This window comes from Heterodontus francisci, chromosome 11, assembly GCF_036365525.1.
Source record: "Heterodontus francisci isolate sHetFra1 chromosome 11, sHetFra1.hap1, whole genome shotgun sequence".
Classification (NCBI taxonomy): domain Eukaryota; kingdom Metazoa; phylum Chordata; class Chondrichthyes; order Heterodontiformes; family Heterodontidae; genus Heterodontus; species Heterodontus francisci.
The window spans coordinates 33,718,782-33,734,228 of record NC_090381.1 but is presented as its reverse complement, the minus strand read 5'-3'; the positions used below and the strand labels follow the sequence as shown (position 1 = coordinate 33,734,228).

General features: G+C 42.7%; 1 protein-coding gene across 1 annotated transcript in view; it reads right to left on the bottom strand.

Moving 5' to 3' along the window:
* aire (autoimmune regulator) overlaps positions 1-15,447 on the bottom strand; it is a 108,771-nt gene that overhangs the window by 51,828 nt on the left and 41,496 nt on the right. The window contains exon 10 of the mRNA XM_068041638.1: positions 14,976-15,084. Coding sequence (XP_067897739.1) covers positions 14,976-15,084 — 109 coding nt within the window. The remainder of the gene's footprint in view (positions 1-14,975; positions 15,085-15,447) is intronic.

The following is a 15,447-nucleotide window of genomic DNA, read 5'->3' as shown; positions in this document are numbered from 1 at the left end:
GAGGACATTATTGGGCAGTATTCTGGAATTGGAAATGAGGACATTATTGGGCAGTATTCTGGAATTGGAAATGAGGACATTATTGGGAGGTATTCTGGAGATGGAAGTGAGGACATTATTGGGCAGTATTCTGGAATGGAAGTGAGGACATTATTGGGCAGTATTCTGGAGATGGAAGTGAGGACATTATTGGGCAGTATTCTGGAATTGGAAATGAGGACATTATTGGGAGGTATTCTGGAGATGGAAGTGAGGACATTATTGGGCAGTATTCTGGAATGGAAGTGAGGACATTATTGGGCAGTATTCTGGAGATGGAAGTGAGGACATTATTGGGCAGTATTCTGGAATTGGAAATGAGGACATTATTGGGCAGTATTCTGGAGATGGAAGTGAGGACATTATTGGGCAGTATTCTGGAGATGGAAGTGAGGACATTATTGGGCAGTATTCTGGAGATGGAAGTGAGGACATTATTGGGCAGTATTCTGGAATGGAAGTGAGGACATTATTGGGCAGTATTCTGGAATGGAAGTGAGGACATTATTGGGCAGTATTCTGGAATTGGAAATGAGGACATTATTGGGCAGTATTCTGGAGATGGAAGTGAGGACATTATTGGGCAGTATTCTGGAATTGGAAATGAGGACATTATTGGGCAGTATTCTGGAGATGGAAGTGAGGACATTATTGGGAGGTATTCTGGAATTGGAAATGAGGACATTATTGGGCAGTATTCTGGAGATGGAAGTGAGGACATTATTGGGAGGTATTCTGGAATTGGAAATGAGGACATTATTGGGCAGTATTCTGGAGATGGAAGTGAGGACATTATTGTGAGGTATTCTGGAATGGAAGTGAGGACATTATTGGGCAGTATTCTGGAGATGGAAGTGAGGACATTATTGGGCAGTATTCTGGAGATGGAAGTGAGGACATTATTGGGAGGTATTCTGGAATGGAAGTGAGGACATTATTGGGCAGTATTCTGGAGATGGAAGCGAGGACATTATTGGGCAGTATTCTAGAGATGGAAGTGAGGACATTATTGGGCAGTATTCTGGAGATGGAAGCGAGGACATTATTGGGCAGTATTCTGGAGATGGAAGTGAGGACATTATTGGGCAGTATTCTGGAGATGGAAGTGAGGACATTATTGGGCAGTATTCTGGAGATGGAAGTGAGGACATTATTGGGCAGTATTCTAGAGATGGAAGTGAGGACATTATTGGGCAGTATTCTGGAGATGGAAGCGAGGACATTATTGGGCAGTATTCTGGAGATGGAAGCGAGGACATTATTGGGCAGTATTCTAGAGATGGAAGTGAGGACATTATTGGGCAGTATTCTGGAGATGGAAGTGAGGACATTATTGGGCAGTATTCTAGAGATGGAAGTGAGGACATTATTGGGCAGTATTCTGGAGATGGAAGCGAGGACATTATTGGGCAGTATTCTGGAGATGGAAGCGAGGACATTATTGGGCAGTATTCTAGAGATGGAAGTGAGGACATTATTGGGCAGTATTCTAGAGATGGAAGTGAGGACATTATTGGGCAGTATTCTGGAGATGGAAGTGAGGACATTATTGGGAGGTATTCTGGAGATGGAAGTGAGGACATTATTGGGCAGTATTCTGGAGATGGAAGCGAGGACATTATTGGGCAGTATTCTGGAGATGGAAGCGAGGACATTATTGGGCAGTATTCTGGAGATGGAAGCGAGGACATTATTGGGCAGTATTCTGGAGATGGAAGCGAGGACATTATTGGGCAGTATTCTGGAGATGGAAGTGAGGACATTATTGGGCAGTATTCTGGAGATGGCAGTGGGGACATTATTGGGCAGTATCCTGGAGATGGAAGTGGGGACATTATTGGGCAGTATCCTAGAGATGGAAGTGGGGACATTATTGGGCAGTATCCTAGAGATGGAAGTGGGAACATTATTGGGCAGTATCTGAGAGATGGAAGTGGGAACATTATTGGGCAGTATTCTGGATTTGGAAGTGAGGACATTATTGGGCAGTATTCTGGAGATGGAAGTGGGGACATTATTGGGCAGTATCCGAGAGATGGAAGTGGGAACATTATGGGGCCATATCCTAGAGATGGAAGTGGGGACATTATTGGGCAGTATTCTGGATTTGGAAGTGAGGACATTATTGGGCAGTATTCTGGAGATGGAAGTGAGGACATTTTTGGGCAGTATTCTGGATTTGGAAGTGAGGACATTATTGGGCAGTATTCTGGAGATGGAAGTGAGGACATTATTGGGCAGTATTCTGGAGATGGAAGTGAGGACATTATTGGGCAGTATTCTGGAGATGGAAGTGGGGACATTATTGGGCAGTATTCTGGAGATGGAAGTGGGGACATTATTGGGCAGTATCCTAGATTTGGAAGTGAGGACATTATTGGGCAGTATTCTGGAGATGGAAGTGGGGACATTATTGGGCAGTATTCTGGATTTGGAAGTGAGGACATTTTTGGGCAGTATTCTGGAGATGGAAGTGAGGACATTATTGGGCAGTATTCTGGAGATGGAAGTGGGGACATTATTGGGCAGTATTCTGGAGATGGAAGTGAGGACATTATTGGGCAGTATTCTGGAGATGGAAGTGGGGACATTATTGGGCAGTATTCTGGAGATGGAAGTGAGGACATTATTGGGCAGTATTCTGGAATTGAAATGAGGACATTATTGGGCAGTATTCTGGATTTGGAAATGAGGACATTATTGGGCAGTATTCTGGAGATGGAAATGAGGACATTATTGGGCAGTATTCTGGATTTGGAAATGAGGACATTATTGGGCAGTATTCTGGACACGGAAATGAGGACATTATTGGGCAGTATTCTGGATTTGGCAAGGAGGACATTATTGGGCAGTATTCTGGATTTGGCAAGGAGGACATTATTGGGCAGTATTCTGGATTTGGAAATGAGGACATTATTGGGCAGTATTCTGGATTTGGAAATGAGGACATTATTGGGCAGTATTCTGGACACGGAAATGAGGACATTATTGGGCAGTATTCTGGATTTGGCAAGGAGGACATTATTGGGCAGTATTCTGGATTTGGCAAGGAGGACATTATTGGGCAGTATTCTGGATTTGGAAATGAGGACATTATTGGGCAGTATTCTGGACACGGAAATGAGGACATTATTGGGAGGTATTCTGGAGATGGAAGTGAGGACATTATTGGGCAGTATTCTGGAATTGAAATGAGGACATTATTGGGCAGTATTCTGGATTTGGAAATGAGGACATTATTGGGCAGTATTCTGGACACGGAAATGAGGACATTATTGGGCAGTATTCTGGATTTGGCAAGGAGGACATTATTGGGCAGTATTCTGGATTTGGCAAGGAGGACATTATTGGGCAGTATTCTGGATTTGGAAATGAGGACATTATTGGGCAGTATTCTGGACACGGAAATGAGGACATTATTGGGCAGTATTCTGGAGATGGAAGTGAGGACATTATTGGGCAGTATTCTGGAGATGGAAGTGGGGACATTATTGGGCGGTATCCTAGAGATGAACGTGGGGACATTATTGGGCAGTATCCTAGAGATGGAAGTGAGGACATTATTGGGCAGTATTCTGGAGATGGCAGTGAGGACAATATTGGGCAGTATTCTGGAGATGGAAGTGAGGACATTATTGGGCAGTATTCTGGAGATGGAAGTGAGGATATTATTGGGCAGTAACCTGGAGATGGAAGTTAGGACATATTTGGGCAGTATTCTGGAGATGGAAGTGAGGATATTATTGGGCAGTAACCTGGAGATGGAAGTTAGGACATTATTGGGCAGTATTCTGGAGAAGGAAGTGAGGACATTATTGGGCAGTATTCTGGAGAAGGAAGTGAGGACATTATTGGGCAGTATCCTAGAGATGGCAGTGGGGACATTATTGGGCAGTATCCTAGAGATGGAAGTGGGGACATTATTGGGCAGTATCCTAGAGATGGCAGTGGGGACATTATTGGGCAGTATTCTGGAGATCGAAGTGGGGACATTATTGGGCAGTATCCTAGAGATGGAAGTGGGGACATTATTGGGCAGTATTCTAGAGATGGAAGTGGGGACATTATTGGGCAGTATTCTGGAGATCGAAGTGGGGACATTATTGGGCAGTATTCTGGAGATGGCAGTGGGGACATTATTGGGCAGTATTCTGGAGATCGAAGTGGGGACATTATTGGGCAGTATTCTAGAGATGGAAGTGGGGACATTATTGGGCAGTATTCTGGAGATCGAAGTGGGGACATTATTGGGCAGTATTCTGGAGATGGCAGTGGGGACATTATTGGGCAGTATTCTGGAGATGGCAGTGGGGACATTATTGGGCAGTATTCTGGAGATGGAAGTGGGGACATTATTGGGCAGTATTCTGGAGATGGCAGTGGGGACATTATTGGGCAGTATTCTGGAGATGGCAGTGAGGACATTATTGGGCAGTATTCTGGAGATGGCAGTGAGGACATTATTGGGCAGTATCCCAGAGATGGAAGTGGGGACATTATTGGGCAGTATTCTGGAGATGGCAGTGAGGACATTATTGGGCAGTATTCTGGAGATGGCAGTGAGGACATTATTGGGCAGTATCCCAGAGATGGAAGTGGGGACATTATTGGGCAGTATTCTGGAGATGGCAGTGGGGACATTATTGGGCAGTATTCTGGAGATGGCAGTGGGGACATTATTGGGCAGTATCCCAGAGATGGAAGTGGGGACATTATTGGGCAGTATTCTGGAGATGGCAGTGGGGACATTATTGGGCAGTATCCCAGAGATGGAAGTGGGGACATTATTGGGCAGTATCCTAGAGATGGAAGTGAGGACATTATTGGGCAGTATTCTGGATTTGGAAGTGAGGACATTATTGGGCAATATCCTGGAGATGGAAGTGGGGACATTATTGGGCAGTATCCTAGAGATGGCAGTGGGGACATTATTGGGCAGTATTCTGGATTTGGAAGTGAGGACATTATTGGGCAATATCCTGGAGATGGAAGTGGGGACATTATTGGGCAGTATCCTAGAGATGGCAGTGGGGACATTATTGGGCAGTATCCTGGAGATGGAAGTGGGGACATTATTGGGCAGTATCCTAGAGATGGCAGTGGGGACATTATTGGGCAGTATCCTCGAGATGGAAGTGGGAACATTATTGGGCAGTATCCTGGAGATGGAAGTGGGGACATTATTGGGCAGTAGCCTAGAGATGGAAGTGGGGACATTATTGGGCAGTATTCTGGATTTGGAAGTGAGGACATTATTGGGAAGTATCCTGGAGATGGAAGTGAGGACATTATTTGGCAGTATTCTGGAGATCTAAGTGAGGACATTATTGGGCATTATCCTGGAGATGGCAGTGGGGACATTATTTGGCAGTATTCTGGAGATCTAAGTGAGGACATTATTGGGCAGTATCCTGGAGATGGAATTGGGGACATTATTGGGCAGTATCCTAGAGATGGAAGTGGGGACATTATTGGGCAGTATCCTAGAGATGGAAGTGGGAACATTATTGGGCAGTATCCTAGAGATGGAAGTGGGAACATTATTGGGCAGTATCCTAGAGATGGAAGTGGGAACATTATTGGGCAGTATCCTAGAGATGGAAGTGGGAACATTATTGGGCAGTATCCTAGAGATGGAAGTGGGAACATTATTGGGCAGTATCCTAGAGATGGAAGTGGGGACATTATTGGGCAGTATCCTAGAGATGGAAGTGGGAACATTATTGGGCAGTATCCTAGAGATGGAAGTGGGGACATTATTGCGCAGTATCCTGGAGATGGAATTGGGGACATTATTGGGCAGTATCCTGGAGATGGAATTGGGGACATTATTGGGCAGTATCCTAGAGATGGAAGTGGGGACATTATTGCGCAGTATCCTAGAGATGGAAGTGAGGACATTATTGGGCAGTATTCTGGATTTGGAAGTGACGAAATTATTGGGCCGCATTCTGGATTTGGAAGTGAGGACATTATTGGGCAGTATTCTGGATTTGGAAGTGAGGATATTATTGGGCAGTATTCTGGACTTGGAAGTGAGGACATTATTGGGCAATATTCTGGAGATCTAAGTGAGGACATTATTGGGCAGTATTCTGGAGATCTAAGTGAGGACATTATTGGGCAGTATTCTGGATTTGGAAGTGAGGTCATTATTGGGCAGTATTCTGGATTTGGAAGTGAGGTCATTATTGGGCAGTATTCTGGATTTGGAAGTGAGGATATTATTGGGCAGTATTCTGGACTTGGAAGTGAGGACATTATTGGGCAATATTCTGGAGATCTAAGTGAGGACATTATTGGGCAGTATTCTGGAGATCTAAGTGAGGACATTATTGGGCAGTATTCTGGATTTGGAAGTGAGGTCATTATTGGGCAGTATTCTGGATTTGGAAGTGAGGTCATTATTGGGCAGTATTCTGGATTTGGAAGTGACGAAATTATTGGGCCGCATTCTGGATTTGGAAGTGAGGACATTATTGGGCAGTATTCTGGATTTGGAAGTGAGGTCATTATTGGGCAGTATTCTGGATTTGGAAGTGAGGATATTATTGGGCAGTATTCTGGATTTGGAAGTGAGGACATTATTGGGCAGTATTCTGGATTTGGAAGCCTGGACATTATTGGGCAGTATTCTGGATTTGGAAGTGAGGACATTATTGGGCAGTATTCTGGATTTGGAAGTGAGGACATTATTGGGCAGTATTCTGGATTTGGAAGTGAGGATATTATTGGGCAGTATTCTGGATTTGGAAGTGAGGACATTATTGGGCAGTATTCTGGATTTGGAAGTGAGGATATTATTGGGCAGTATTCTGGATTTGGAAGTGAGGACATTATTGGGCAGTATTCTGGATTTGGAAGCCTGGACATTATTGGGCAGTATTCTGGATTTGGAAGTGAGGTCATTATTGGGCAGTATCCTAGAGATGGAAGTGGGGACATTATTGGGCAGTATTCTGGATTTGGAAGTGAGGACATTATTGGGCAGTATTCTGGATTTGGAAGTGAGGATATTATTGGGCAGTATTCTGGATTTGGAAGTGAGGACATTATTGGGCAGTATTCTGGATTTGGAAGCCTGGACATTATTGGGCAGTATTCTGGATTTGGAAGCCTGGACATTATTGGGCAGTATTCTGGATTTGGAAGCCTGGACATTATTGGGCAGTATTCTGGATTTGGAAGTGAGGACATTATTGGGCAATATTTTGGAGATGGAAGTGATGTCATTATTGGGCAGTATTCTGGATTTGGAAGTGAGGAGATTATTGGGCAGTATTCTGGATTTGGAAGCCTGGACATTATTGGGCAGTATTCTGGATTTGGAAGTGAGGACATTATTGGGTAATATTTTGGAGATGGAAGTGATGTCATTATTGGGCAGTATTCTGGATTTGGAAGTGAGGTCATTATTAGGCAGTATTCTGGATTTGGAAGTGATGTCATTATTGGGCAGTATTCTGGATTTGGAAGTGATGTCATTATTGGGCAGTATTCTGGATTTGGAAGTGAGGTCATTATTGGGCAATATTCTGGATTTGGAAGTGAGGTCATTATTGGGCAATATTTTGGATTTGGAAGTGATGTCATTATTGGGCAGTATTCTGGATTTGGAAGTGAGGTCATTATTGGGCAATATTCTGGATTTGGAAGTGAGGTCATTATTGGGCAATATTTTGGATTTGGAAGTGATGTCATTATTGGGCAGTATTCTGGATTTGGAAGTGAGGTCATTATTGGGCAATATTTTGGATTTGGAAGTGATGTCATTATTGGGCAGTATTCTGGATTTGGAAGTGAGGTCATTATTGGGCAATATTTTGGATTTGGAAGTGAGGTCATTATTAGGCAGTATTCTGGATTTGGAAGTGAGGTCATTATTGGGCAATATTTTGGATTTGGAAGTGATGTCATTATTGGGCAGTATTCTGGATTTGGAAGTGAGGTCATTATTGGGCAGTATTCTGGATTTGGAAGTGAGGTCATTATTGGGCAGTATTCTGGATTTGGAAGTGAGGTCATTATTGGGCAGTATTCTGGATTTGGAAGTGAGGTCATTATTGGGCAATATTTTGGAGATGGAAGTGATGTCATTATTGGGCAGTATTCTGGATTTGGAAGTGAGGTCATTATTGGGCAATATTTTGGATTTGGAAGTGATGTCATTATTGGGCAGTATTCTGGATTTGGAAGTGAGGTCATTATTGGGCAATATTTTGGATTTGGAAGTGAGGTCATTATTAGGCAGTATTCTGGATTTGGAAGTGAGGTCATTATTGGGCAATATTTTGGATTTGGAAGTGATGTCATTATTAGGCAGTATTCTGGATTTGGAAGCCTGGACATTATTGGGCAGTATTCTGGATTTGGAAGCCTGGACATTATTGGGTAGTATTCTGGAGATGGAAGTGAGAACATTATTGGGCAGTATTCTGGATTTGGAAGTGAGGACATTATTGGGCAGTATTCTGGATTTGGAAGTGAGGATATTATTGGGCAGTATTCTGGATTTGGAAGTGAGGACATTATTGGGCAGTATTCTGGATTTGGAAGCCTGGACATTATTGGGCAGTATTCTGGATTTGGAAGCCTGGACATTATTGGGCAGTATTCTGGATTTGGAAGCCTGGACATTATTGGGCAGTATTCTGGATTTGGAAGTGAGGACATTATTGGGCAATATTTTGGAGATGGAAGTGATGTCATTATTGGGCAGTATTCTGGATTTGGAAGTGAGGAGATTATTGGGCAGTATTCTGGATTTGGAAGCCTGGACATTATTGGGCAGTATTCTGGATTTGGAAGTGAGGACATTATTGGGTAATATTTTGGAGATGGAAGTGATGTCATTATTGGGCAGTATTCTGGATTTGGAAGTGAGGTCATTATTAGGCAGTATTCTGGATTTGGAAGTGATGTCATTATTGGGCAGTATTCTGGATTTGGAAGTGATGTCATTATTGGGCAGTATTCTGGATTTGGAAGTGAGGTCATTATTGGGCAATATTCTGGATTTGGAAGTGAGGTCATTATTGGGCAATATTTTGGATTTGGAAGTGATGTCATTATTGGGCAGTATTCTGGATTTGGAAGTGAGGTCATTATTGGGCAATATTCTGGATTTGGAAGTGAGGTCATTATTGGGCAATATTTTGGATTTGGAAGTGATGTCATTATTGGGCAGTATTCTGGATTTGGAAGTGAGGTCATTATTGGGCAATATTTTGGATTTGGAAGTGATGTCATTATTGGGCAGTATTCTGGATTTGGAAGTGAGGTCATTATTGGGCAATATTTTGGATTTGGAAGTGAGGTCATTATTAGGCAGTATTCTGGATTTGGAAGTGAGGTCATTATTGGGCAATATTTTGGATTTGGAAGTGATGTCATTATTGGGCAGTATTCTGGATTTGGAAGTGAGGTCATTATTGGGCAGTATTCTGGATTTGGAAGTGAGGTCATTATTGGGCAGTATTCTGGATTTGGAAGTGAGGTCATTATTGGGCAGTATTCTGGATTTGGAAGTGAGGTCATTATTGGGCAATATTTTGGAGATGGAAGTGATGTCATTATTGGGCAGTATTCTGGATTTGGAAGTGAGGTCATTATTGGGCAATATTTTGGATTTGGAAGTGATGTCATTATTGGGCAGTATTCTGGATTTGGAAGTGAGGTCATTATTGGGCAATATTTTGGATTTGGAAGTGAGGTCATTATTAGGCAGTATTCTGGATTTGGAAGTGAGGTCATTATTGGGCAATATTTTGGATTTGGAAGTGATGTCATTATTAGGCAGTATTCTGGATTTGGAAGTGAGGTCATTATTGGGCAATATTTTGGATTTGGAAGTGAGGTCATTATTAGGCAGTATTCTGGATTTGGAAGTGAGGTCATTATTAGGCAGTATTCTGGATTTGGAAGTGAGGTCATTATTGGGCAATATTTTGGATTTGGAAGTGAGGTCATTATTAGGCAGTATTCTGGATTTGGAAGTGAGGTCATTATTAGGCAGTATTCTGGATTTGGAAGTGAGGTCATTATTGGGCAATATTTTGGATTTGGAAGTGATGTCATTATTAGGCAGTATTCTGGATTTGGAAGTGAGGTCATTATTGGGCAATATTTTGGATTTGGAAGTGAGGTCATTATTGGGCAGTATTCTGGAGATGGAAGTGAGGACATTATTAGGCAGTATTCTGGATTTGGAAGTGAGGTCATTATTAGGCAGTATTCTGGATTTGGAAGTGAGGTCATTATTGGGCAATATTTTGGATTTGGAAGTGATGTCATTATTAGGCAGTATTCTGGATTTGGAAGTGAGGTCATTATTAGGCAGTATTCTGGATTTGGAAGTGAGGTCATTATTAGGCAGTATTCTGGATTTGGAAGTGAGGTCATTATTGGGCAATATTTTGGATTTGGAAGTGATGTCATTATTAGGCAGTATTCTGGATTTGGAAGTGAGGTCATTATTGGGCAATATTTTGGATTTGGAAGTGAGGTCATTATTAGGCAGTATTCTGGAGATGGAAGTGAGGACATTATTGGGCAGTATTCTGGAGATGGAAGTGAGGACATTATTGGGCAGTATCCTAGAGATGGAAGTGGGGACATTATTGGGCAGTAGCCTAGAGATGGAAGTGAGGACATTATTGGGCAGTATTCTGGAGATGGAAGTGAGGACATTATTGGGCAGTATCCTAGAGATGGAAGTGGGGACATTATTGGGCAGTAGCCTAGAGATGGAAGTGGGGACATTATTGGGCAGTATTCTGGAGATGGAATTGGGAACATTATTGGGCAGTAGCCTAGAGATGGAAGTGGGGACATTATTGGGCAGTATTCTAGAGATGGAAGTGGGGACATTATTGGGCAGTAGCCTAGAGATGGAAGTGGGGACATTATTGGGCAGTAGCCTAGAGATGGAAGTGGGGACATTATTGGGCAGTAGCCTAGAGATGGAAGTGGGGACATTATTGGGCAGTAGCCTAGAGATGGAAGTGGGGACATTATTGGGCAGTAGCCTAGAGATGGAAGTGAGGACATTATTGGGCAGTATTCTAGAGATGGAAGTGGGGACATTATTGGGCAGTAGCCTAGAGATGGAAGTGGGGACATTATTGGGCAGTATTCTAGAGATGGAAGTGGGGACATTATTGGGCAGTAGCCTAGAGATGGAAGTGGGGACATTATTGGGCAGTAGCCTAGAGATGGAAGTGGGGACATTATTGGGCAGTATTCTAGAGATGGAAGTGGGGACATTATTGGGCAGTATCCTGGAGATGGAAGTGGGGACATTATTGGGCAGTATTCTGGAGATGGAAGTGGGGACATTATTGGGCAGTAGCCTAGAGATGGAAGTGGGGACATTATTGGGCAGTAGCCTAGAGATGGAAGTGGGGACATTATTGGGCAGTATTCTAGAGATGGAAGTGGGGACATTATTGGGCAGTATTCTGGAGATGGAATTGGGAACATTATTGGGCAGTAGCCTAGAGATGGAAGTGGGGACATTATTGGGCAGTATTCTAGAGATGGAAGTGGGGACATTATTGGGCAGTAGCCTAGAGATGGAAGTGGGGACATTATTGGGCAGTAGCCTAGAGATGGAAGTGGGGACATTATTGGGCAGTATTCTAGAGATGGAAGTGGGGACATTATTGGGCAGTATCCTGGAGATGGAAGTGGGGACATTATTGGGCAGTATTCTGGAGATGGAAGTGGGGACATTATTGGGCAGTAGCCTAGAGATGGAAGTGGGGACATTATTGGGCAGTATTCTAGAGATGGAAGTGGGGACATTATTGGGCAGTAGCCTAGAGATGGAAGTGGGGACATTATTGGGCAGTATTCTGGAGATGGAATTGGGAACATTATTGGGCAGTAGCCTAGAGATGGAAGTGGGGACATTATTGGGCAGTATTCTAGAGATGGAAGTGGGGACATTATTGGGCAGTAGCCTAGAGATGGAAGTGGGGACATTATTGGGCAGTAGCCTAGAGATGGAAGTGGGGACATTATTGGGCAGTATTCTAGAGATGGAAGTGGGGACATTATTGGGCAGTATCCTGGAGATGGAAGTGGGGACATTATTGGGCAGTATTCTGGAGATGGAATTGGGAACATTATTGGGCAGTAGCCTAGAGATGGAAGTGGGGACATTATTGGGCAGTATTCTAGAGATGGAAGTGGGGACATTATTGGGCAGTATCCTGGAGATGGAAGTGGGGACATTATTGGGCAGTATTCTGGATTTGGAAGTGAGGACATTATTGGGCCGTATTCTGGATTTGGAAGTGAGGACATTATTGGGCCGTATTCTGGATTTGGAAGTGAGGACATTATTGGGCCGTATTCTGGATTTGGAAGTGAGGTCATTATTGGGCAGTATTCTGGATTTGGAAGTGAGGACATTATTGGGCCGTATTCTGGATTTGGAAGTGAGGACATTATTGGGCCGTATTCTGGATTTGGAAGTGAGGTCATTATTGGGCAGTATTCTGGATTTGGAAGTGAGGACATTATTGGGCAGTATCCTAGAGATGGAAGTGGGGACATTATTGGGCAGTATTCTGGATTTGGAAGTGAGGTCATTATTGGGCAGTATTCTGGATTTGGAAGTGAGGACATTATTGGGCCGTATTCTGGATTTGGAAGTGAGGACATTATTGGGCCGTATTCTGGATTTGGAAGTGAGGTCATTATTGGGCAGTATTCTGGATTTGGAAGTGAGGACATTATTGGGCAGTATTCTGGATTTGGAAGTGAGGACATTATTGGGCAGTATTCTGGAGATGGAAGTGAGGTCATTATTGGGTAGTATTCTGGATTTGGAAGCCTGGGCATTATTGGGCAGTATTCTGGATTTGGAAGCCTGGACATTATTGGGTAGTATTCTGGAGATGGAAGTGAGAACATTATTGGGCAGTATTCTGGATTTGGAAGCCTGGACATTATTGGGCAGTATTCTGGAGATGGAAGCCTGGACATTATTGGGTAGTATTCTGGATTTGGAAGCCTGGACATTATTGGGTAGTATTCTGGAGATGGAAGTGAGAACATTATTGGGCAGTATTCTGGATTTGGAAGTGAGGACATTATTGGGCAGTATTCTGGATTTGGAAGTGAGGACATTATTGGGCAATATTTTGGAGATGGAAGTGATGTCATTATTGGGCAGTATTCTGGATTTGGAAGTGAGGAGATTATTGGGCAGTATTCTGGATTTGGAAGTGAGGTCATTATTGGGCAATATTTTGGATTTGGAAGTGATGTCATTATTGGGCAGTATTCTGGATTTGGAAGTGAGGTCATTATTGGGCAATATTTTGGATTTGGAAGTGATGTCATTATTGGGCAGTATTCTGGATTTGGAAGTGAGGTCATTATTGGGCAATATTTTGGATTTGGAAGTGATGTCATTATTGGGCAGTATTCTGGATTTGGAAGTGAGGTCATTATTGGGCAATATTTTGGAGATGGAAGTGATGTCATTATTGGGCAGTATTCTGGATTTGGAAGTGAGGTCATTATTGGGCAATATTTTGGATTTGGAAGTGATGTCATTATTGGGCAGTATTCTGGATTTGGAAGTGAGGTCATTATTGGGCAATATTTTGGATTTGGAAGTGATGTCATTATTGGGCAGTATTCTGGATTTGGAAGTGAGGTCATTATTAGGCAGTATTCTGGATTTGGAAGTGAGGTCATTATTAGGCAGTATTCTGGATTTGGAAGTGAGGTCATTATTAGGCAGTATTCTGGATTTGGAAGTGAGGTCATTATTAGGCAGTATTCTGGATTTGGAAGTGAGGTCATTATTAGGCAGTATTCTGGATTTGGAAGTGAGGTCATTATTAGGCAGTATTCTGGATTTGGAAGTGAGGTCATTATTAGGCAGTATTCTGGATTTGGAAGTGAGGTCATTATTAGGCAGTATTCTGGATTTGGAAGTGAGGTCATTATTGGGCAATATTTTGGATTTGGAAGTGATGTCATTATTGGGCAGTATTCTGGATTTGGAAGTGAGGTCATTATTAGGCAGTATTCTGGATTTGGAATTAAGGACATTATTGGGCAGTATTCTGGATTTGGAAGTGAGGTCATTATTAGGCAGTATTCTGGATTTGGAATTAAGGACATTATTGGGCAGTATTCTGGATTTGGAAGTGAGGTCATTATTAGGCAGTATTCTGGATTTGGAAGTGAGGTCATTATTAGGCAGTATTCTGGATTTGGAATTAAGGACATTATTGGGCAGTATTCTGGATTTGGAAGTGAGGTCATTATTAGGCAGAATTCTGGATTTGGAATTAAGGACATTATTGGGCAGTATTCTGGATTTGGAAGTGAGGTCATTATTAGGCAGTATTCTGGATTTGGAAGTGAGGTCATTATTAGGCAGTATTCTGGATTTGGAAGTGAGGTCATTATTAGGCAGTATTCTGGATTTGGAAGTGAGGTCATTATTAGGCAGTATTCTGGATTTGGAAGTGAGGTCATTATTAGGCAGTATTCTGGATTTGGAAGTGAGGAGATTATTAGGCAGAATTCTGGATTTGGAATTAAGGACATTATTGGGCAGTCATGGGAGAAGAAAGGATTACAGGAGATACTGTTTGGTTCTGGTATGAATGGATCCACAAGAAATCACTGCCAAGGCGAATTGTCTGAGCTTTGGTGATAAATGTCGTGGCTTAGGAGGAAGTTTTTGGATCCATCTCTATCTGACAGCAGAATGCATGGCTCACTGGGGAGGCCAGTCTTGGGCTGGTCTGAGCTGTTTTGTGTTGCCTTTGTTTTTCAATATTAATGCCATATACGATACTAAACATACTTTTCTTGACTCAAAGGCCATATGCTATTTTGGCTGTTTTGAAGCTATGTGCCATAAAAGATGGGGCTGATGAGGGCCTCATTAGGACATGACTTACTTGGACTCCTGCTGTGTTCCGCGATTGCTGACTCTTCTCAGACTCTGCGGATAATGTAGCTCGAGTGTCACCACCTTTGTGAGTGCAGGACAAACATCTCCAAGTGCCACTGAGCAGATATAGAAACAAAACAAAAATGAGTGATAGATCAGCTCAGACAAACAGGCAGGCGAGCATTAGGAGAGGAAATACATTGCTATAAATTTAAGATGCAAATATAAGAGCCTTATAACGAGGGTGGGTGTATACAGAGTATTATAATAGTTTTATAACGAGGGTGCAGTGCATCACAGAGAGAATTATACTGATAATTTTATAACAAAGGTGGGATGTGTCAGACCGAGTATTAGAATTGAAAGCTTCATAATGAGGGCCTCTATCAGATGAGGATGTGATTATCTTCGTGTTCAGCTGTGATGCTCCCCACAGTCAAATATCCTGCCAAGTCTGACTGAGATCAATGGATAGGAAA